Source organism: Polyergus mexicanus, unplaced genomic scaffold (genome assembly GCF_030449975.1).
Source record: "Polyergus mexicanus isolate NDT 795.1 unplaced genomic scaffold, iyPolMexi1.0 SCAF_10, whole genome shotgun sequence".
Classification (NCBI taxonomy): Eukaryota; Metazoa; Arthropoda; class Insecta; order Hymenoptera; family Formicidae; genus Polyergus; species Polyergus mexicanus.
Window position 1 is genome coordinate 6,673,955 of NW_027223330.1, and position 24,825 is coordinate 6,698,779.

General features: G+C 36.4%; 1 protein-coding gene and 1 long non-coding RNA gene across 2 annotated transcripts in view; both read right to left on the reverse strand.

Annotated features, from left to right (window-relative positions):
• The window catches only part of Dhc62b (Dynein heavy chain at 62B), a 962,114-nt gene that overhangs the window by 399,942 nt on the left and 537,347 nt on the right, over positions 1-24,825 (reverse strand). Inside the window, exon 23 of the mRNA XM_070302893.1 lies at positions 17,670-18,039. Within this exon, the coding sequence (XP_070158994.1) occupies positions 17,670-18,039 (370 nt within the window). The remainder of the gene's footprint in view (positions 1-17,669; positions 18,040-24,825) is intronic.
• On the reverse strand, positions 8,634-10,829 carry LOC138936843 (uncharacterized). The gene is made up of 3 exons (XR_011447438.1): positions 10,337-10,829; positions 8,863-9,120; positions 8,634-8,771 (listed from the first exon to the last, which is right to left on the reverse strand). It is a non-coding gene; the product is annotated as an uncharacterized lncRNA (long non-coding RNA).

A 24,825-nucleotide genomic window follows, 5' to 3' on the forward strand; every position in this document is an offset into this window, starting at 1 on the left:
AGTATTGGACATGATAATAAAACGTTACAAAACGGACCCAATGACCTTGACCTTAACATATGTTGTGAAGATCACTGTCGCGAGTATCTTCTTGATTTATTTTTTATTCAATATTTTTTCAAAATATAAACATTTTTTTGTTAAAATTTGTTTAATTTTTTTATTTATTTTAATTTCCTCGCTTCGCACTGTAAAGTATATGCGTGGATGCAGTGAGTTCCGCCCCCCTACGGGGGGGCTCCATTTCCAAGAGATATAACCTAACCCAAACCTATTTCTGATTTAAAACTAAAATTTGGTTTGGGTTACGTTATATAACCCAAACCAAATTTTCGTTTGGGTTACGTTATATAACCCAAACCAAATTTTCGTTTTGAATTAAACTTTAACTTTAAATATCTCAAAAATTATAAGAGACCGCCGATTAAGTTATAAGGAAAAGTTACTCAGGATTATGATCTTGACAACATATATCAAGGTCAACATCGTTGGGTCCGTTTTTATAAAGTTTTATTATCATGTCCAATACTTTAAAGTGATATATCTCGAAAACTATTGGTCGGAAATTTTTTTTTACAATTTTTCCCAGGTTCCTCATCAAAAATGTCTTCAGAAACGACCTTTCAAATAGGGGGCCACAGTTATCGTAATCACCCCTTAAAACGTATCGGAAATCATTTGAAATCGATTTTAATCTGAAATCACTCGTTCATCGCACTCACTAATGAATAACCCCTCGCGGACGAGGTAGTACGTCAGTTTCAAGGGAAAAATTTTTTATATTATAGTTGTACACAGGACACGAATTTCTCTTGGTGCGATACTAAATAATTAAATAATCTTAATTACAGATTTTTATTATAGTAAACCCCATTAACCCTCATATAAAGTTTTTATATATAATCAATAAAAATAAATATAAATTTATTTAGATATTCACAAGAGAAGGTGAACTCTATCAATGAAACTTAGCAAGGTTATAGAACGAGTTTCCTTGAGAATCTAACAATATCCGTTTGTATGCAAACGATCAATCATTTCCGAGAGGTCAAACATTTTCGATGAATCATTTTCAATATTAAATTTAAATACAATTTATTAAAATGTTTATACTCGAGTGTTTGTGACATATAGTGGATGTGATAACTGCATAGTAACTTATAGACTAGAGATTAGAAATAAAGATGTATCTTATGAAGCTGGCAGACACAGATATCTATCTGTTAAATTATCGTATGTATGGGTATTGAGGACGCTTTTCAGAAGGCATATTCAATCGATAACTTCTTTTTAAACAAATGAACGAAGTATTTAGCGATACGAATCGGATTACCGATTCAGACATTCGCTCTGAGAGACACGTACCATTATAAGTAATCAATTTCTATTATCAATTAATTTTTTTATCACAACGTTTAAAAATAGAAATAATTATTATTAATGTACAATAAAAAACAAATTTTATTTTTATTAATTACAGATTTTTGAATAAAATTTTGATAAAAGCAAAAGAGCATTTGGTATGCCTTGATCCCATCACCAGCTTCAAGCAGCAACATATGAAAAAAGTAATTTGATTAACGTGGATAAAATTGCATAAAATCAACTTTAATAATATTAATAAGACATTAATTTCTTACAAGAGAGAAAAAAATTGAGTAATTGTTTAATTGATTGATTTATTGATTGATTGATTTATTGATTGATCTTTATTAGCTTTCCCAGCTATTTATAATACAAATCTAAGTTATTAAGTAAGGAAATTGGAAAATAAGAGCCGAGGTGCGGCAATTAGATCGCAAACTTTCTTATTATTTTATTTTATCAATGCTTAGATATTTTATTATTTCTACTTGTTTATTTCTGTTACATCCCAACATTTGAATGCAATATTTCATTTTAGTTTTTTTATACTCTGATTATCATATATCTCGTTTTTCCTGCATTCATTTTTAACTTATTTATATTCATCCATTCTTCTACTATAATAAATGTTTGAGATCGCATAATCGGGCTGTCAGCAGAATATCATATGCATCCAGAGCGAGAGAGATGCATGATAGACTGCATAAAGAAAATAAGCGAAATATTTAAAATATAATTAATTTTCAGTTGTAACGCGAGTTATCTTATTTATATTATTTCTAACTTCTCGAAAAGTCTATTATCCATAAAAACATTTTAAAAGGTAAACGACTCCAATAAACATCAGTTTTTAGATTCGAAAAAACCAGTAAACATCAGTTTTTACATTCGGCAAACAAACATGTACAATAATATCAATCGCCGCACAATGAATTTTGTCGATACCATTATACTTGACTTAATGACGTAAACCACGAAGCACCTATCAGGCGCGCGTGTTCGTATTTCACACTCGCTGAAATGTATCACCGAACACTCGATTCCTCGACCGCCAATAGCGCGCAGTGCCTCGAGGTTGCCTCAAAATTCATCGACTTTTCAAATTCATTGTATTATCAGCTAAGAGAACGCCTTTTCCGATAAAAGATCGTGCTCTCACTGAGCGCACACATTTTCGCAATTCGCATTCGTGTAGTATAGTTGAATTAAAAAAATTTATTGATTCCCCTTAGGGTTACAATTTCCATACATATCTATTTCTTTACATTTTTTTATCCTAAATGATTCTTAATACTATCTATTCCTACAAACTTATAACTACGCTTTCGCCTTCTATCTCGCCACACACACACACACGCTATTCTTACATCTACTTTAACCTGTTTGGACCTCCGTTTCCGGTTTATTACCCCGCTCTTCCTCTCCTCCGCCCCTCTCTCTCTCTCTCTCTCTCTCTCTCTCACACACACACGCACACACACACACACACACATACACACTCTTCCCTCTCTCTCTTCCCTCTCTCGCACCCCTCTCTACTCTCTCTCTTTTTCTCCTCTTTCTCTCTCTCTCTCTCTCTCCCTCTTCCTATTCTCCCCTCTCCTTTAGTATCTCTTTCATCCATTCCTTCCCCTTCCCCTTCACTCTCAGCATTATCTCTACCACCTCCTTCCAACTTTCCGCCCCCCTTCCCCCTCTCAGCCCACATCTATCCCATATATGCTCCCATCCCATACAGCACAGAACATTACAATTACATTGCAGCAATGTTACAATCTTGCAAGTTGCAATGAAATATTGTTGAGACATTATTGGAATATGGAATTGTAATATTTTATGAGAATGTTACAGCAACATTTCAAAAACATTACAAAAGACAGTTTTTGATAATCGCTACTTCGTTCGTTTACCACTATGCGGCGCGCGTTGCGTTATCTATCCCGTATTTAAGTTTTAATCACGATGGTTATATAAAGTTTGCAAAAAGCGGTTAGTAATATTAAAGGTATAATAACTATTTTTATCAGATTAATTTGTCTGATACAATCCCAACACAGGAAATTCAGATATTGAATTGAGTGTTCAGAAATCGGACAAATAATTATCCGAAAAAAGTTAAAATTATCCGTTTATTGTCTACTTAAGATATGGAGTTTAACATTTATATAAATAAAATTTTTATTTTTATGAATTAAATTATTTAATCATTATCAATTTCTTAAACTTGTAAATAATTTATAAAATAGCGATGTTAATTAGATAACAGAAAATTGTTTAATAGTTCCCATTTTTATATAAAAGTAAAAATTTGATAATAATTTTTTAATATGCAAAATGCTTCAAATTTAATAGATAAACTTGGAGAATATATAAAGATATCCACGAGAGACGAGAAAAAACTCGTTGTAATTGCGTAAATTCACAATCTTTTTTCTTATCTCTCTTGAATGTTTCTATATGTTCTCAAAGTTTATGTATTAAATTTGAAGCGTTTTGCATATTTGTAGCAATGTATTTAAATATTACAAATACATTGCACCGTAACATTACTGTAGTCTTACATTGAAATATTTCTGAGGGCGGACATTTCAACGTTGCCGCAAGTTTGTAGTAACATTGCAGAAACATTTCGCAACTTCTATGCAATATTACAATGTTTCAATGTAAGATCTATGCAACGTTTTTGCAATCTTTCGGTGCTGTATGGGATGTCTCTCTCTCTCTCTTCTCCACAAATCCTACAAATCTTTTTCCCCTCCTCTTCCCAGTACCTACTTTCCCTTACTTCATTTCCTAGCCTAAACCTTGCCATTCTTCTCCATCTTGTTTCTGCCCACCCTTTTTGGAGATATTTTTGTATCCCCTCTCCTTTTATTCTTTTGTACCATTTATTATAATTCGAGTTCTCAATCCTCTCCCATCTCTCTTCCCTCTGAATCATTTTTTCCTTTTCCTCTGCTACCTCATATTCCGGCATTCCCTTCTCTCTTTCCCATGCTATCTCTTCCATTTCTCCCTTTTCTGTTATTCTTAAAAAATTCCTCTCTTTCCTTCTCCCATTCTGAATTCCCTTTCTTTTTTCCTAATCTTTTCTTAATTTCCTCCAAACATTCCCTTGCTAACCTTCTCCCTCTTCCTTCCTCTAGTCTCTTTTCAAAATTCCACGCTCTTCTTGCTGTTCTACCTCTTAACTTGTTCCTTTGTAATTCTTCTCTTACCAAATATCCCGGCGTCCTCCAGTCTACTCCCAGGATCCACCTTAGAAATCTTTCCTCCGCCCTCTCTATCTTCTCTCTTTTCTTCCATCCCCATATCTCTGCCCCGTATCCTAAAACTGTCCAAACCAGAGTGTCGAAGAGCCATATTCTCTTTTCAATATTTTTTCCAAATTTCCTCTTCCCTATCCCCCATACCTGCCTCGCAACTCTCATTGCCTTTCTTATCCTATCTCTTATATGTCCTTCTTGCTTTCCATATTCTTGAAAAACATATCCTAAATATTTCATCTCCTTAACTTTTTCTATCCTTTTTCCCTTCCACCTCCAATTTGTTCTCTTTCTTCTTCCTCCTCTTCTGAAACTCAATACCTTTGTCTTTTCAACGTTTACCTCAAGTCTTTTCCTATCTAAATATTCTTCTAACCTCGCTATCATAGCCCTCATCCCTTCCTCATCTTCTGCCACCAGTCATATCATCCGCGTATACTAATGTAAAAATCTTTTCCTCTCCTAATTTTACTCCTCCCCATCCCCCTTTTGCTAATACCTCTTCTAGGTCCGCTAATATCATATCATATTAAATAGTAGCGGACTCAGTGAGCAGCCCTGTTTGACCCCTCTTCCTAACCAAAACTCTTCACTTACTTCCCCCCCTATCTTTACTCTGCTCTTCGTCTCCCTTAACACCTCTTCTATCCTCCCTATCAAACCTTCCCTTACCCCTCTTTCTCTTATCGATCTTATCAATATCTCCTTATCTACCGTATCAAATGCTGCTTTTAAGTCTACAAATAAGCTGATTACCTTCCCTTTTCTCTCAATCTGTCTTTGCACAATGTAATTTAGTACATATATGTTGTCTACACTCTCCTACATACTTCCCATGCCCATTTCCCCATTTCCTCTCCTCCATATTTCCAGACTTCATTTGGTAGCCCATCAATCCCCATTGCCTTATTTACTCTTAACTTATCTATCGTTCTTTTAATTTCCTCCCACTCTATATCTGGTTCTGGCATTCGTGTAGTATCCGTACTATATAGTAATATTCGCTAAATTGCCAATCGCTGAGAAAAACCGCTTCGCTTTAGAAAATCACCGCGCTTCGCACTAAGTTGCTCGCTTCAATCATTCCAAAGTGACCCGCTTCGAAGAGAATCTGAAATTTTGACTTTTGTAAATATCTGTACATAATTTAAGTAATTGTTTTAAAAGTAAAGACAAAAGAAAACCAAAAAAGGTTAAGTGTCGTGTTATCGTGTGTAGTCGTCTTTAACTATTACTTTTGTACTGTTTTCGCTCCGCGCTAACGCCGCTAATTCGTGATACTCTCCAATAATAAATGACTTGACATATACTTATCTATGAGACGATATACTATAAATATCTATAAGAATTTAGATACTTTTAATTATATTAAAAAATCAAAAGTGTAAGTGATATAAAAGAATTTTTGAAAAAATACTTAGGAAAATGTTTCAACTTTAATATCCTAATTCTATGTAAAAAGAAAGATATAAAGGCTCAATAGTTTGATAACGAATTTTTAGCGACCTTCACCTAAATCGATATCCAGATTCTCTCATACTTATTATCTATGTTTAGTGCAGAGAAATGGAAAGAAGGGGGAAGAATAATTGACGATGATAAAAAAAGAACAATCATTTTCACATCGAGTATTTGAAAAAAAAAGAATTTTCGTGTCCTATGAAAAGTATGCATATATGCAATAAACATATGCAATACGTAACATGAAGATTCGCTACGCTGTGAGTGAGCAGGTGAGTGAGTGAGTGCGTGAATGAGTGACCGAATAAGAGAGTATATGAGTGTTGTGTAAAAGAGAGAAAGAGAGCGAGAAAAAAAGTGTATGCGTACTTGTGTGCGTGTGTATAAACGTCTCTCCCTCATTCCCTCCTTCCCTGCCTCTTCCTCTCTCTTTCTCTCTCTCTCTCTTACTCTCTCTATCTGTCTCTTTCTTTCTTTTACGCACACACTCCGCCATACACACATCGCGTACAGCAATCAGCTGATTGCAGCGTCCGACGAGCGGCGATCCCGAACAACTTTCGCTAAAGTGACGTTATTTTAAGAAATACGTATTCCTGGCGTAATTCTAAGACATTTTCTTCTTTACCAAAATTTTATTTAAAGCATAATTTTATGTTATAAGATAAAATAGTTAGCGACTCATGCGGTGGTAGTCACGCGTCGGATGGTCAGCTGCGGTGCGTTGCGCCGCTCCTGCCTACCTTCTGTACTCTATGCGATTTGCTAACTATTTTTGCTTATAACTCAAAAATTACGCTCCAATTCAAATTTTGGTAAAGGAAAAATCGTCTTAGAATCGTATCAGGAATACGTCATTTTAAGGATGCAAGGTTGTTCTGAAACACCCTATATGGTATATGTTGGAGAAGTATGGCGTTCGCATGTATGTTGAAAAGAAATAGCGCGAGGCGTTTGCCTGCATGTTGGAAAAGAATGGCGTTTGCATGCACGAGTAAGAAAAGGATAGCATTCGCATTAGCGTGGGGAAAGGATAGCGTTCGCATGTACGTGGGAGAGAGAGATAGCGCGAGACATATACGAATAGGAAAACAAAAGAAAAAGACGCAGAAATAAGTGACATTTTTATAAATAATAATAAAAAAATTTTATTTAATATTTGTGTGTATCATATAAAAATGTGTATGTGTATCTAAAATATAAAATTAATAATAATAATAATAATATAAAAATATAAAAAATACAAAAAGATATAAAATATCAAGCGACGCGGAAGCGTCGTGACGCCAAGTATATGAAAAAATTTCTTTCTGTATAATATAATAATAAAAATCTAAAGGTGACTCTCCATCTGAAACAGACAATGAAATTAAATTTTATTAATATATTAACTTAAATATTATGAAATTATAAAAGTAGACTTACATACAATGTTCAAACATCCTCGAACCCAATCAATAATTGATAACGTCTCAGGCAACTGTCAAACCATGCTGTATACGATTTGTTTAAACCGATTTCTCTACCTTGTATCACTTGCACTACCGAATTCACTGGGATGTTGCTCGATAGTGCTGGGACACTGACATCTAAGCGTTTGTAATGTTTGCGTAACGAATGTCTTAAAGTTTGTAGTCGCACGATTCGGCCAAGCAGCGATCGAATCGCAAGCCCTTCTGATACTTTGAATCGATATTGTGCTTCTAACCTATCCAGACATTTATTGTATGTATTCTTCCAGTAATCACATGAATCCGCCCAGTCCATCCTTATGAAATCTCCTCATAGATAATGTTCCATTCGCGCAATATATTTGGGTTAGGTTAGGAACTATTCCAATACTCCATATTTCTTATTCAAGTCTTTTCACATAACACAAGTTTTTGTTCGACAAGATTGTTGTAAGAGCGTAGACTGCTGTAACGTTGCACACTCCTCTTGATTATATATTTTAATTTCACGTTTTTTGTCTCTTTCTAACTGGAGTATCACGTCTCATCTACCTCATAATTTTTTCTATATCTCTAGCAGTGTATGTTGAGAGAAAGATGTAAGTTTTACAGACTATGCATATACATTACATCGTTTTTATTTATACATGAAGGATGGGAGAAATAATTAAATTCAGATAAATAATAAAATAACTTATTTATTACAAGAATCATGAAGAATGTCATTTACAGCATAATAATTCGCAATCTATTAAGTGATTCGCTGTCAAACATATCATTCACATATTTTTTACAGCGTCGTATACATTAACGATATTATTACGTTGTAAAACAGTTACAAACTGTTTGAATTTTTCATTTACAATAAGCGTATTTTTGCATAGCTAGCAATACATATAATCTATACATTTTTTAAAATCAAATAAATAGAATAGAGTTGGTGGTTTCATATATAAAGAATTATTGGATAATGCCAATTTTATAATATTCGAATCAGCCTTTAAAGACTTCGAATGTTTAATCCCAAATCCGTAATAGGATTTCTGTCAATTGTAGAAGTCGTTCAATATCAACACGTTTTTGCATCAACGATTTCTGTGTTTCAAAAGGCAATATTATTTGATTGCCTCGATTGTCACCAAGAGCCAATTCACGCAAGATATATGTCGGGGTTAAGGCGTATCGTCTTTCAAATATACGAACCGCACGACGAGGCTCAGATGAAATGCTAAGGAGTAATAAAATATTATTTAAACAAATATTCAAAAAGAAAAAAATTCTTTAAATTAATTAAAATTTGTTACATTTCTTCTTCTTACACGATGAAGTTTTATCGTCGTGAATTGGAACGTAATAATTCATGCGGCTTCCTTCAGTGGGATGCATTTTGATATGAACCTTTCACACAAGTGGTTGATGCAATACTGAACGTATTATACATATTTAAAATATATATTAACGTTGCAAAATTGCAATGTGGTGGGAATTATTGTTGATGCAATATTTTTTCAATTCTTCTATTCAAGTGCCAATGTACAGTTGCTTCGCGATGACATCACCCCTAGGTGGGGATTTAGCTGAATGCACAAAAACGCAATGTAATATAAATTTTTCAAGCGGCGACATGCAGCTGCTTCGCGATGATATTCGAAACGCGTGTGTCAAAACTAAGAATTTTTAAAAATAATGGCCAAAGTTAAATTGTGCTAATATACAAGTAATTTAAAATTTTTGCGATACACCAGGGTTGAGATTAGATCACCCCCAGGTGTGAGATTTAGTCGAATATGCGTAATATAATTTTTTAAGCGCTGATGTGAGGCTGCTTTGCGACGACATCACCACTTTTAGGTGTCACAATATACAAGATCGTGAAATATAAGGATAATCCTCAAGGTTAAATTGCACTAACATGGATAACTGGGATAACTGCATGTAATTAGAAACTTTTGCAATCTACCTGAGATTTGACATCCTGTCTAAACGACAAAAATGCAATAATCGGCATTAGTCAAAATGTACGTAACAAACTATGAAATAAAGATTTAGTTGAAATATGATAAACACGATGGAAAGAGATAGAATATAAAATCATAGTAAAGAGACACACCCTGTCAGTATTTTTGCTAGCGGTTCTGAAACAACAACTATTTTAATAATTTTGACATAAGTTTGGAAATATGGCAAAAAGCAGTGCGAAACAAAATCTGCGTGAGCAATCTGCAAGAGTAAATTCGATAGAGGAGTGCGTTGCGTGGGAACAACGATGCGATGAATATATTGAGTCATTGGTCGAATCAAATGTCCATGATTATCAATCAGGATTCGGCAATCGTTGATTGCCCAAATCGAATGACTCGAGGGATTGAAGAACTTGTTACGCAGACGTTTTGTACATGCGGGTGCAGAATACAGCACTCCGCAATATGGATTGATTTACCGAAAGATTGATACAGCGTTTGAGAGTCGCATATTGACTGGTGCGGTTATAAATCATTTATTTATTTATTTATTTATTTATTTACGGAAAGGAAAACCTTCTAGTACAAAACAAATTAATAAGATTTGACATTAGCTGCAATACAGTTCAGCCACAGAGATAACAGACAGAAGTACACAAAAAGAAAAAAAGAGATAAATAAGCCTATAATCTAACTAAAAATAAACGCATTTATACATTAACGAAGTGCTGATGCAGGATTCTTTTTATTAAATCTGAGTTCGTGCAAAACAGATCAATGTGCGAGAATTCATTTGCCAACGAGCACAACTGACTGAGTGGCTTATGCTCACCATAAGAAGTGCGATGAGATTCAAGAAAAAATACTTGATTATGTCGACGACTTCCGTTTCCGATACGTAGAGTGTGACACGTGTGTATGTGGAAGGTGCTGTTTGACGGTGGTTGAGAGGAGAATTAGAGGAGTGACAAGAGAGAAGGGTTGAGTGAGAGCGAGTGGAGGTGAAAGAGTGGAGTGAAGGGAGAACTGGGCGTGAGAAGGGAAGGGAATAAAAGGGCATTTACGAGCCGGCTGTTAGGGGCGAGTGGGCACGGAGTATAGAATAGGTAGAGTGGTAGACGCGACGGAGCGCTAGGGAAACAGCGCGCGATAGGGAAAAGTGGGGGTAGCGCTAGTGAGCGGCAGAGCACGAAGCAAAGAAAGTAGATAGAGGGGAAACAAGGATAGTCAAATAGAGACGAGAAGGAGGAGATAAGTAGAGAAAAGGAAACAAAACAAGAAGCTGAAAAGGGAAACAAGGATAGAGAAGCAGGGGAGAATGGAGAAAGGTGGGATAAAGCATTCGAAAGACAGAAAAGGAAGTGTAGGAGATATATCAGAGTTTTTGAAGAAGAAGAGAGAGAGAGAGGATAAGAACGGAGAGGAGTCTATTTTTAGATCAAGTAAAATCATAATAAGATCACCAAAAGCAATGGGGGAGAGAAAGGAGGAGGATAGAAAGGGATGGGAGAGGGAATTGAGGGAGGAATTAAGAAAGGACATAGTAACAGGGATAAAATGGCTAGGAGAAGAGATAAGAGAGGATTTAAGAGAGATCAAAGATGGTTTAGTGGGGCAAGGAGAAGGGATAAAAAAGGAATTGGAAAAGATAAGGGAGGAATTTAGAGAGAGGGAGAGGGAATGGGAAGAAGAGAGAAGGGAAATGAGAAGAAGGATAGAAAATCTGGAAAGGAAATTAGAAAAGTGGATAAAGGAAGGGAAAGGAAGAGTAGAAGAGGAGGGCAAGGAGGGAACAGGGGTAGTAGGAGAAGGTGAATTAGAAACAAAAATAAAGGTAATAGAAAGAACATTAGAGCGGAAGGAACGAGAGGATAGAAAGAGAAATATAGTAATTAGGAGAGTAGAAATGGAAAAAGGAGACGTAAGAGGAGGAGTAGAAAAGATCTTGGAAATATTAGGAGTAAATATAAAAATAGAGGGTGTGAAAAGAGTTGGAATAATGACGGAAGGAGAGAGAGGAATGGCGGTGGTGACGTTAGGGAGCATGGAACAGAAAAGACAAGTTATGAAGAATAAGAAAAAGTTGAGGGGGAGAGAGGAAAGGATAGAGGATGATTTAACATGGGAGGAAAGAAAGGTTAGATGGAGGCTCAGGGAGATATCCAGGAAAGAGGAAGGAGAAGGAAGGAGGGTACGGATGGGTAATGAGGGATTGCAAATAGATGGCAAATGGTGGAAATGGAATGAGGAAGAGGAAGTATTGAAAAGTGAAAGAGGGGAAGTGAAGGGGGAGAGAGTAGGTTATAGGAGAGAGAGACAGGGGGAATAAGGGGGAAGGTAGTTTAGAGGGGACTAGTAATAGGGACAGGGGAGAGGGAGGGGAGGACAAGTGGGAGAGTAATAAGGGGGGGAAGGAGAGGAGAGGGGGAACAGAGAGACGTGAGAGGGGCGGTAAGGAGGAAGAGATATGGAAGATAACTTTCTGGAATGTAGCAGGTTTAAAAAACAAAGATAAGGGTTTTTGGGATAGGATTGGAGAGCGGGACGTTATAGTACTCATGGAGACATGGGTAGACGAGAAAGGATGGAGGGGAGTAAAAAACAGGTTACAGAAGGGTTTTAAATAGGGGGTACAATACACAAGCAGAAAGAATAATAAAGGAAGAGCAGTGGGAGGAATGATAATGGGGATAAGAAGGAAAAGGGAAATGGAGATAGGAGAAATTGAAATGACGGAGGAAGGGATGATGATGGGGACATTGAAAAGCGGAGGGGAGGAGTGGAGAATAGTGGGAGTATATGTGAACGAGGACTTAGAGAGGAAGATAGAAGGTTTAAAGAAGTGGATAGAAGAGAGAGAGGAGGAAGGAAGGAGAATAATAATAGGAGGTGACTTTAATGCCAGAACGGGAGAAATGGGAGGAAGGGTAAATCTGGGGGAGGAGGAGGAGGTTGGAAAGAATAGGAACTCCAAAGATAAGAAGAGTAATAGGGAAGGGAGGAGATTGGTAGAGGTGCTAGAGGAAACTGGATGGAGTATAATAAATGAGAATATAAAAGGAGATGAAAAAGGAGAATACACGTATACCGGAGGGAGGGGAAACACGGTAATAGATTATGTATTAGGAAATGAAGGGATATGGGAAAAAATAGAAAGATTAGAGATAGGAGAGGACATAGACTCGGATCATCACCCGGTGATTTGCTGGATAAAAGGGGAAGACAGTTGGAAGAAGAAAAGGAAAGTGAGACAGAAAGGCAGAAGAGGGGTTTGGAATGAGGAGGGGAGAAAGAAATTTAGGAGGGAAATAGGAGAAATAAATATAGGAGGGGAAGAAGGAGGGACGGAAGAGGAGATAGAGAAAATGTATGAAAGGATAAAGAAGGCCTTGGAAGAGAGCGAGAAGGGGGAAGGAAAGGAAGAGAAAAGAAAGAGGGCGTGGTGGGATAAGGAGTGTATAGAGAAAAAGAAGGAAGTAAGGCTGAAGTTGAGGAAATGGAGGAGTGGAGAAGAAGAGAGGGGAAGGTATAGAGAGGAAAAGAGAGAATACAAGGAGATGTGTGAAAGGAAAAAGAAAGAGAAGGGAGAAAGATTAATAAGGGAAGCAGGAGAGGCGAGAACGGAAAGTAAAGTATGGGAGATAGTTAATAGGGAGAGGAGGAAAAGGAAAGGAGTAGAGGAAGGGATACAGATGAAGGAATGGAAGGAGTATTTTATGGGGTTTTAAGGAGGAGTAGAAGAAAGAGTTCGGAGAGGAAGAGGGGGAAGGAATAGAAGAGAGATGGAGAGGGAAATAGAGTGGGAAGAAATAAATAAGATTATGAGCAATTTAAGGTTAAACAAAGCTATGGGGTTGGATAATATACCAAATGAAGTATGGAGATACGGGGGAGAAGATATAAGAAAATGGGTATGGGAAACGTGTAACAAGGTATGGAGAGGAGAGGGAAGGCCAGAGGGATGGAAGGAAGGGATAATAGCACCGATTGTGAAAAAATGAGAAGGAGATAAAGTCACGGATTATAGAGGAGTGACGCTTATATCAACGCTGTATAAAATATACACATCGATTCTGGCAGAAAGGTTAAGAAAGGAAGTAGAAGAGAAAGGTATAATACCAGAGAATCAGACAGGATTTAGAAAGGGAAGAGGGGTGATGGACAATATATATGTATTGAATTATTTGGCGCAAAGACAGATTAGCAGGGAGAAAAAGAAATTAATAAGCGTGTTTATAGATTTGAAAGCGGCTTTTGACTCAGTAGACAGGAGAGTGCTGGTAAGAGCCTTAAGGGAAAGAGGGGTTAGAGAGGGACTGATAGAAAGGATAGAAGAGGTGATAGGGGAGACAAAGAGTAGAGTGAGGATAGGAGAGGAAATAAGTGAAGAATTCTGGACGGGTAGAGGAGTGAGACAAGGTTGTCCATTAAGTCCGATGTTATTTAACATAGTGATAGCAGATATGGAGGAGGAAATTGCCAGGGGAAATTGGGGTGGAGTTAAGTTGGGAGAGGGGAAGATATTCTCCATGGCATATGCAGATGATATAGTGCTGTTAGCGGAAGAGGAAGATGAGATGAGGGCAATGTTAGCAAGGATGGAAAGATATATGGACAATAAGAGATTGGACGTGAACGTATTGAAAACAAAGGTCATGGTATTTAGAAAGGGAGGGGGTAGGAGAAAAAGAGTAAAGTGGATGTGGAAAGGGAAGAGGATAGAGGAGGTTAAAGAAATAAAATATTTAGGATACGTGTTTCAAGCAAATGGTAGACAGGAAGGGCATGTAAAAGACAGGGTAAGGAAGGCGGTCGGAATTATGGGGCAAGTATGGAGTATAGGGAAGAGAAAATTTGGAAAAGATATAGGGAAGAGGATCTGGCTTTTCGATGCATTAGTTTGGACGGTGTTAAGTTATGGAGCAGAGGTATGGGGCTGGAAGGAGAGGGATAGAGTAGAGAAGGTAGAAGAAAGATTCTTAAAGTGGTTACTAGGAGTAGACAGGAGAACACCAGGATACATGGTAAGGGAGGAATTAAAAAGAGATAAACTTAGAAGTAGGGCGGCAAGAAGAGCATGGTATTTCGAAAAAAGACTAGAAGAAGGGAAAGGAGGGGGTTTAGCGAAGGAGTGTTTGGAAGAAATCAAGAAAAGATTAGAAAAGGATAGAGGAGTGTCGGAATGGGAGAAGGAAAGAGAGAGATATTTTAGGGAAAAAGGACTAGAGGAATTGGCATGGAATAGAGAGGGAGAGGGAGGGATGATAGAGTATGAGGAAGCGGAAAGGAAAGACAAGGAGCTACAGAGGGAGGAGAGAAAAGAAAGAATAGAGGAGTCGAGGTTTAATAGATGGTACAAGAGAATAAAGAGTGAGGGAATACCAGAGTATTTGAAAAAGGATTGGTCGGTGAGGAGGTGGGGAAGGATGGCAAGATTTAGGCTAGGTAATGAAATGAGGGAAAGTAGGTATTGGGAAAGTGAAGAGAAAAAAGTATGTAGGGTGTGTAATAGAGAGAGAGAGAGACATGGGAACATGTATGGGAGGGATGCGGGAGAGGAGAAGGAGAGGGGGAGGAAAGCTGGCAAGAGGCGGTGGAAAGAATATTAGGAGAGGAAGGGGAGGGGGAAGAATAGATGAAGGAAGTATTGAGGAGAAGGGAGGATAAGGCAGAGGGGAGGGAATGGGAGGAAAAGAGGGAGTGAAAGAATGAGAGAGAGTGAAGGAGAAAGGAAGGAAAGAGAAGAGAAGGTGAAGTAAAGGACTAAAAACCGGAGGTCCAAAATAGATTAAGAAGGGTTAGGAATTTAGCGTGTGTGTGTATAGGCAGGAAGGAAAGATAGAATAAGGATAGCATAAGTTAGTTTAAGTAGTTTAAGTAGTATAAGTTAGATTAAGGAAATATATGTGATACGCTAAGGGATGTAAATATTTGTAACCCCTTTGGGGAACAATAAAGATATTCTAATCTAATCTAATCTACTTGATTATGTCTGAGTGATTTTCCGGGAACATGCAACTTGATATGCACGAGTAACTCAGGACAATCAATATCATCATTTATTGCCTTGCACAATAATACCAACATAACTCTACGATTTTCTAAGGTTAACAAGTTAAGATCCTTTAGTAAGTAATCATAATTATGGGCAAAATAGTTCATCGGTTTATGTAAGCTAAAACTGACTCGACGAAGAAAACGATGTTGAATCTTTTCAAGCAAAGCACACATAATCACATCGAATCTCATCAATTTCTCGAGAATGCCAAAGACATTGTGCTCAAACACGTGCAAAACGTGATGAAAAAACAAGCGTGGATCAAAAATCTATCCCGGTTTGTGAGCTCGCAATTGAGCAAACATAATGGCCAAATATATTGTTACGCTCGCGCGACGACTTCGATTGGTATATTGAAATGCGTAACACACAACTTACACTGGTGCTCCACGTCGTAATAAAAGAACACTTTTATTAAAAAGAATAAAAGAAACTTTAATAACAGCTTAGAACACAGAACATAAAGCACAGGACAGATAAATCAATCAATACCATTCCACTCGGAATTACCACCGTCGCGAAACTCAAGATGGCGGCTACTCCCAATGTCAGCTGCTGTTTTTTAAACAACTCCCTTAGCGACGTGTTCTTAAATCAACTCTTAGAGACGAGAACAGCAAATTCAGGATTAACAACTACTGCAGACAACTCGCAAGGACGAAGTACACAGGGACGGACATAACAATATATTTGCGATCGGTACGTATATTTAAAAAAAATCATTGCAGAAATAATTGAATAAAAAAATAAAACAAATTTAAGAAATTAGGCTCTCGTGTGACATCACAAATTTCAAATAATCGCGGGCTAAGAAGAGCCAGAACGCGGATAGTAGTGCGTTAGTTTCATAGAAAAAAAAGTTTTTTATGGAACTGAATATGTGCACAGGGCACAAAATTTACTTGGTGCTGTACCAAGATTTTTTTTTTAAATAATCTCAATTTGAGATTTATAATAACCCCTCTTTACCCCCCTAGATAAATAAAGGCGAGAAAAATATCGGGGCAAAGTCGCTATTCATCATTAATATTATTGTGATGCGTAGCTCTCTGAGTGATCGTTTAATATTCGACAGATTTCAAGTTCGATTCCTAGTATTTACTTGTTTAGGAATAGAGTTGTCGATTAAGCATGCATTTTGGAAAGCATTCTTAATTTTCACATATGGAATGCCTTTGTCTGCCATCTTCATAAAATACATTCCTATTTTTAATCTCTTTATAGCAGATCTACTCAAATTTTTTACTCCCAAATAAGACATTGCTTTTTTCATTATTTGATTGAATGAAATGTAAAGACAACCAGTAAAAAATAGATTAAACTATATCAATCATTGCGCTAGATCATGGTATAAATAGTTTGCCAATGCATATACGCAAGCAGTTGCGGATGGAGGTAACCAGATAATAAATGCACGTCACACATTTGACGTTAACAAAAAGTTATTTGACGTCACGTTTACCACGTTTGCTATCTAAAGCCAGCGGTACACGGTGCTATTTTATTTGCTGAATTGTTTACGTGCGCCTGTGCTAGCAATCTTGCTGTCTGCTAGGCTGGAAATTGTGTATCTGTTGGTCATGCTACTGACTAATCTGCCGAATTTCCGTAATAAAACAGGTGCTATTTTTCTTGTGTGGACCTGTGCTGGTTAATCGCAAGAGCCAATCAAGATACAGGCTTAGGTTAGGGTTAGGTTATGTGAAAAAAGTTACTTTAAAGTATTTTCTTGCAAGTGTTGTTGAATAGAAAAAAAATATGACGCATCTAATGCAATTGCATTTTTTTGATGTTGTACTGCAGTAGTAATAGCCTGCTCCATATTTACCAGATACCAATACAAAAGCCTGCAATACGAGCCAACACGAAAGCTTGCATCGGCTGAAGCCAAGCCAGCAACACGATCAGTAACATTGCCAGCAATGCTGCCTAAACAGTAGCAAGCACGCAAATCCAGCTAACAATCCAGTAGATAAAATAGCATCGTGTGCCGCTAGTTTAAGAAAGTCCTTTCACTCTAAAAATTTGTATTACAATAATAAAATAAGTCTGAAGATTTTATCATTACAAAACACGAATTATCAGACACACATACAAAGTGCGTTACCTGCTCGAGCGCATCTTCTGGCCATTCTTCAAACCAGTCAATAGTGCAGCAATTTACCAAACTTGGATACATTCGTAAACGAATTCTGAAAGCATCACCAATTGGAGTTAAACATAATACCAAGTGTAACTTTTCGCGACAACGGTTAACGAAGTAAGCCATCACAGCCAGTATAGAAATATCGAGGTTTTTATCGCCTTGAGCAGCAAGTCGTGTCATCTCAATGATCTCTTGTCTCTCTTCAATTGTAAATAGATTCGGAACTTCACCATCATTAAGCAAACTATTAATGTCATCTAGAAAAGCCTCATCCCGAATTTGCTCTTCGGCGAGAAGAAATACAAGATCCTTGCCAATGCCGCCGGAGTTTCTGTAGGTGATAATCGAACTAAGAAATTGTGTAAGAAAAAAATAATAAAATATAAAAAGATAACATTTCTTAAATTTCCCTCTCCCCCAAACCTAAACAGTTTTTTTATAACATATATTATATAAAATATTTAGATAGGAAGTGGGTTAATAAGAGCTAAACACAGTAAATAGACGCAATTAAATTACCCATAAACTTTTTTAATTATTTTGAAAGTTTTGGTTCCTTCTTTGGAAATCATCTTCAACAAATCCAAATAACAAAAAAATTCATGCATCTTGTTGTGTTTCTAGCCGCTAAGGAAAGGGTTTTTCGGGATACGTCCGGGGATTTCTATACACCTAAAGGATTAGGATCCACGCTCTGAGTGAAAGTCTCCTGGTTTTTTTATAGAATATATTTGTCGTCACTTTGTACACAGAAATCGGTTGTGATATGTTTAAAAATTTAATAATGCGCGATAATACTAAACAGCAGCGAGTGAGCGAGTCTCGATGCATCTCGCGCGCTCGGCTTATATATTAATTAATTAGATTAGAAGGAGTATGATGATTCTGGCCAAAGCACGTATCATGATTCGTTTCTTTAGTCTGTCTCTTTAGCTGTTTACTCAGTTTCCGAAAACTTGGCCGTGACTTCCTTTTTCTTTGTCATGTCTTGTTTTATATTGTTAATATTCTTCTGTTAATTTATTCTTTTTCGATCTGATTTTCCTTGTGCTATATTCCTTATTTTGATATTTAATATTATTTAATTTAAATTAATTTAATTTAAATTATTTAATTTTCGTGATTTTCTTAATCTTCTCATTCTTAATCTTTTATGTTCTACTTTTCTATTATAGCTGATGACAACAATAGAACCAAAATTCAAGACACAATATTTCTGTCACTTGGATTTGCTAAAGATTGGTCTGAAGAAAGGATCAAAACGTATTCAAAGTAATTAAAGATTTATTACACGCACATATGCCGAATGAAAGATACAAAAACAATTTATATAAAAATTTATATAAACATATGTTTTTTTTTATGTTCCAAGGTTATAACCGTTCTTGTGCTCCAGTAATATGTTGCTGTTTACTTTTACAGGAAGTGCTCGAAATTGCCATTTTCGACCTGTATGCAAGCTTGCAGCCATCAAAAATTTTCTCAATATTTCAAAGATTTCAGATATTTATCATATCTATTGGCAGCCTTGTTATATACATTCACAAAATATTTCGACATTGGCAATGGGTGTTGAATAAACAATTGTTTTTAAATGGTCCCAAAAAAAAAAATTTTAACAGTGAGCATTGTTTACAAATATTAACCGAAGATAGTCGTTTCAAACATTTCCTATAGAGATAAGCAGTTGCATATACTGGAGCACAAAAATGGCCAAAACTCTGGAACAAGAAAGAAACACGTCGAAAAGAATACAAAAATTTATATAAACATTTTTTATCATTGTTTTTATTCCTTATCCGCTGCTAAAATGGATCTTACATGTTATGAAACACCCTGTATCATTAAAGATTCTTTTTTGCAATGAATATTTAGGATAATAACAGCAATAGATTCATTTAAGAATATTTATTATACTTATAAGAATATTTATGATACTCATAGAAATATTTATGATATTAAATTATTGATATGATAAATATGCATAACGCTCTTCCGATTTTATCGCCACTTAAATAGATTGTTCTAAATAATTTCTCGTAAAAATTGAATGAAGAATGGCATTGGTTTAAGAGATATAACAAATTAATTGATAATTTTAATGCTTTTTCTTAAGTATTATGAACTGATAAGAACAGTAAAGTTTGTATATGCCGTACTAATCTATTTATCATCTTCTAACTAGAAAAAGTTTTTGTTTACATTAATTAAAGATAGCTATGTAGCTATGTAGCGCCATAAATATTTCGTATCTATGATTCTATGTAGCTATCTGTAAAACAATCGGTTTGAGTTACTTTTCGCAGTTCGTTAACAGCGTTTAACCTACGACTATACGAACTTCTAAGCCTTGTTGAAGATAGCAATAAGTTAATAAATTTTCTTGCTCATTGAAGAATTATTCATGGAATGTCACACATTAAATGTCCATGATGTGAAAAATATTATTTATCGAATATGTGGAAAGAAGGAACACGATCCCTCCCACTACACTCTCAAAGAAATTCTAATCTATTCTAACCCAACCCACCTCGTAATTTTTTTGCACTATTCAAGAATTATGTATATTCCGAATAATGCTTTATTTCTCGGAGAACGGTTGGTGTTCAAGATTGAAACGTTAAATTTAGTCGATCAATTTTGACGACAAATTAGAATGATAAAAGCCGAAATCAAAACGCGAGCGAGAATAAACTTTATCGCGATCAGCCGATAAGCACGTGATCGCGTGATCTTCATAATAAAAAACTATAACAAACATCTATATTCTCGAACATTCGATGCCGAAAATATCCTATTATTGAAATCGGTCGATCGCGAGTCTTAACGGATGTTAGTCAGTCTGCGTACGACGACGATTCGAGCTGGTCGAAATTCATCGATCGTTCTTATTTTCTTTTATCGTTATTCTCGCTCGTGTCGTTTCTACCGTAGTCGTCTCAAATTCGTTACGAAGTGTCGCGCACCCGATCGTTTCTCATATGCGCGCGGCGGTCAATTCGTTAATGCCTTAAATAGTATTCTCTATTTTTTTTTTGTTAAGATATTATGAACGTGAGAAAGTAGAGAGTTCGAGAGTCGACGATAGGTAACCCTATCGCGAATGTTTTCTGCCTCGTGCTAAAGACTATCCGGCGTCCGCGTTCAAGATTTCCTACCTCGCAAGAGCTTCTAGCAAGAAGTTCTTCAAGATTTTCGAAACGCGGAGAAGGGAGTAAAAGAAAGAACATATTTGATGATTTCCGAAAATCGCGGAATATCCTATGTCGCTCGCTCCCGGTGTATTACAATAAAGTTTGCATTAACTTTACGATCACGTGAGTTCATTATCTAAACCCGTTCCTTCAGCGGATCTTCGGATTCGCGTTACATTCGTTTCTCGCTCAAATCTGAGCGTCTCTCAGTTTCAAACAATCTCGTCGAGATCGATTTCCGAACAATTTGGATAGAACAGAGTTTCTTTGAGATTAAGTTCTAAAAAGGATTTATCTTCAATTTCGATGAAACTTTGAAAAGCTTCCTTTCTAGTTAAAATAGAAGCCTTTAAAGGAAATTTTAGCAACTCCTATAAGAAAGTCATTTTTTAAGAAAAAATGGTAAAATTATAGGTATAAAAAATATAAACTTTGTTTCTCGCATCCGAAGTACAGGGCAATATGGGATGGACCTCGCTTTGCGCAGAAAGTTGCAAACCTATATAAAATCGTATAACACGGTAACCTTTTTTGTTAGGTATATTTCAAAAACTATACACGAGACCACCAAATAAAACAAAGTAAATATTAATCAGCAGCCTCAGCTTTACAACATATATGAAGATCAAAGTCATCGGCGAAGTGTAAATAATTACACCGCTAATGTAAATAATTACCGATTCGGTACCATTTTCTCTTAAAAAATAACTTTGCCCTCTCACACATAAAAATCGTAAACAAATTTCCTTGGTAAAAAAATAATAGATTATTATTACATTTAGATTATGTTACACAAACTTTAATTTGTTATATCTCCTAAACTAATATCATCTCCTACTTGAATTTTGTTTGGAATTATGAATTGAAGGAATTATTCAAAACACACTTCCACTCGTCTTCAAACATATTTAACAAGGGAACCTTGCAAATCCAAAAATTCTGTCAATAAGTAGTGAGAAAAAAAGATTTAAATAAATAATTCTTTGTTTCCTTCTATTCTCCTACTTTTTTATTCAAATCTAAATAATTCTTAGTTTTCTGTAGAATGTTTTATTTTTTTCAAATCATTAAGTCGTTTATCTACAAAATAAAATAAACGGCTACAAGCTCAAAAAATAAGTATGTAAACAGGGCTAATGGAGCAAATAAACATTGTTCTTATATAAATATAATTAACGGATTGCCATTTTTACGAAACATTTAATTGGAAACAATAAATAAATTAATCATATAATAATACAATTCACAAAAAAATTATGAAGAAAAATAAGGTGAGAACAATTAAAAATGTTAAAACAAACGTTTCTGTCCCGACCTGGACCCTCTTCAGTGTATAAATTAAGATTAAAAAATAACATGTAACGAAATACATTGTTCAAGAGTAAAATATAATTACAACGACTGTCAGTTGTTTTTAAAAACGCAATCCCTCCAACGGCCTCCCAAGAAATGCATTGTCCACTGCATGGTTGTTCCAAAAGATTGCGGGTAACAATTAAAAACTATTGAAATTCTAAAAAAGTTTAAACAAAGTGATGGAAAACGCTCAAAATACAATAATTAGTTGAGATTCACCGATGGAGGAAGGATCAAACACTTGATAGCACAGCACTGTCACATGACAAGTTCGGCCTATGACTTCCGCGAAAATAGATATAAACAATAAGCAAAATAGAGACAAGCGAGGCATACAGTATAGACTACGGTGATAAATCTGATTAAATGGTGCAAATTAGTGCTTTTTAAATTTCTGTATGATTGGGAGATAGAAAAGGTTTAACAATTCCGTGTCGCTCTGGAGATTTAAAGAACATTTCTGTTTTTTTATGTGTAGCATCTCCGATGTGAGCCCTTGGTAGTAACATGGTTTGTTATCTAAAACTTGTATACTATCCTAATCAAAATCATGGGTTTTTTCGATTCTGTGATCTGTGATCACGGAACTCTGTGGACAAGGTCTTGTGGTTTCGATGTTCGGCAATTCTTGTTTCTCGAATCTCTTAGTTTGACCCATATAATGCTTCACGATTAGCACAATCAATTCTATACACCACGTTGTTAGAATGCAAATACGGAAGAGGATCTTTATGTCCTTGAAACCGGCCATACAAGGCACTGGTGCAAGTCGGCGGAGGATCGGTCCGAGTGGTGTTACAATTGTGGCACACCCGGACACCTTGCGGCCCGGTGTACGGCGGAGTCCCCCAGGTGCCCGCTTTGTGCGGCCCTGGGGAGGCCGTCGGGCCACAATCTGGGGGCAAGAGGGTGTACCCCTCCCCAGACCGGGAAGGAAAAAAGGGGGGGACCCACTGCATCGCAGGGGGTCCCGTGCCAGCCGCAGGAGGCTGACCCGCTCGCCTCGACGGAAGCGGCGGGTCCCCGTCCGACTCAGGGGGATGACACCGTGGGGGGTGGGGGGACGGAGGACATGGAGGTGGGGAATTAGCCCCCCTCCGGTCCTCTCTCCTTCCCATTAAAAAAAAAATGAATGGCTTGTGGGCAGAGGGCCTCTCTGAAGTAGTGCAAATGCCAGTTTCTGATGAGGTCCTCAAAAATGCCCAGGCAGGCCAATCCGGAGGGGTTTTAGTGGGTATTTCCCCGGCCGCTTGTTTAGGCCGGGGGGAGTCCCACATAACCCCGTCTCGAACCCCTCGAGGCGGGGTATGCGTGAATGCATTTCCCCACCGTTACAAAAAAAAAGACAGGAGCGGCGCGGCGCGCCGCAGCTGACCATCCGACGTGTGATTACCACCGCATGAGTCGCTAATTATTTTATCTTATAACATAATGTTTGTGTAAAAAAGAAAGAGAGAAAGAGAGCGAGAAAAAAAGTATGCGTACGTGCGTGCGTGTGTATAAACGTCCTTCCCTCCTTATCTTCCTTTCTCTCTCTCTCTCTCTCTCTCTCTTCCTCTCTGTCTCTTTCTTTCTTTTACACACATACTCCGCCACACACATCGCGTATAGCAATCAGCCGATTGCAGCGTCCGACGGCCGGCGATCCGGAATAACTTTTTTGCTAAAGTAATGTTATTTAAAGAAATACATATTGCTGACGTAATTCTACGGCATTTTCTTCTTTACCAAAATTTTATTTAAAACATAATTTTATGTTATAAGATAAAATAGTTAGCGACTCATGCAGTGGTAATAACACGGTCAGCTGCGGCGCGTCGCGCCCATCGCTCCTACCTGCCTTCTGTACTCGACGCGTGATTTGCTAACTATTTTTGCTTATAACTCAAAAATTGCGCTTCAATTCAAATTTTGGTAAAGGAAAAATCGTCTTAGAATTGTATCAGGAATACGTCATTTTACGAACGAAAGATTGTTCCGGAACACCCTGTATAAGAAATTGTTTTCTTATAACAAATGCTCTATCCATTACTTCAAACTTGATATTTAAACGTTTTATAATATATTCTATTTCTGATGACACTATTATCTTAATTTTTTCTACTTCATTATCAATTGCGCTACGTATAATATATATTATAAATATCAAAAATATTATGTTATGTTACATATAATCTTTATGCAGTATTTGGTTCACAATTTGTTTCAATCGATATTTTTTATATTCAATATTTTATATGCTTTATGTTTAATTTGCTCTTATATCTATGATAATGTAAATTTTTTGCTTCATAAATCATTTTACTGATATTCTTTTCAAAATTATTTTATTTTAAAAAAACTAAAGGCCTAAATGTAGATAGATATATTGTTATATAGATATAGATACTAAACGTAGATAGACTTATATTGTTATATTGGTATACGTGCTAGACGTAGATAGATTTACATTATTCCCAGACAGCCAAGTCTGTTTAAACAGATTTTGCCAAATGTCTGCTATAAATTTTTGTGAGCAGAAAGGTTACAAATTTAGTACAGAGTCTGTTAATTTCAATTACGTCGAC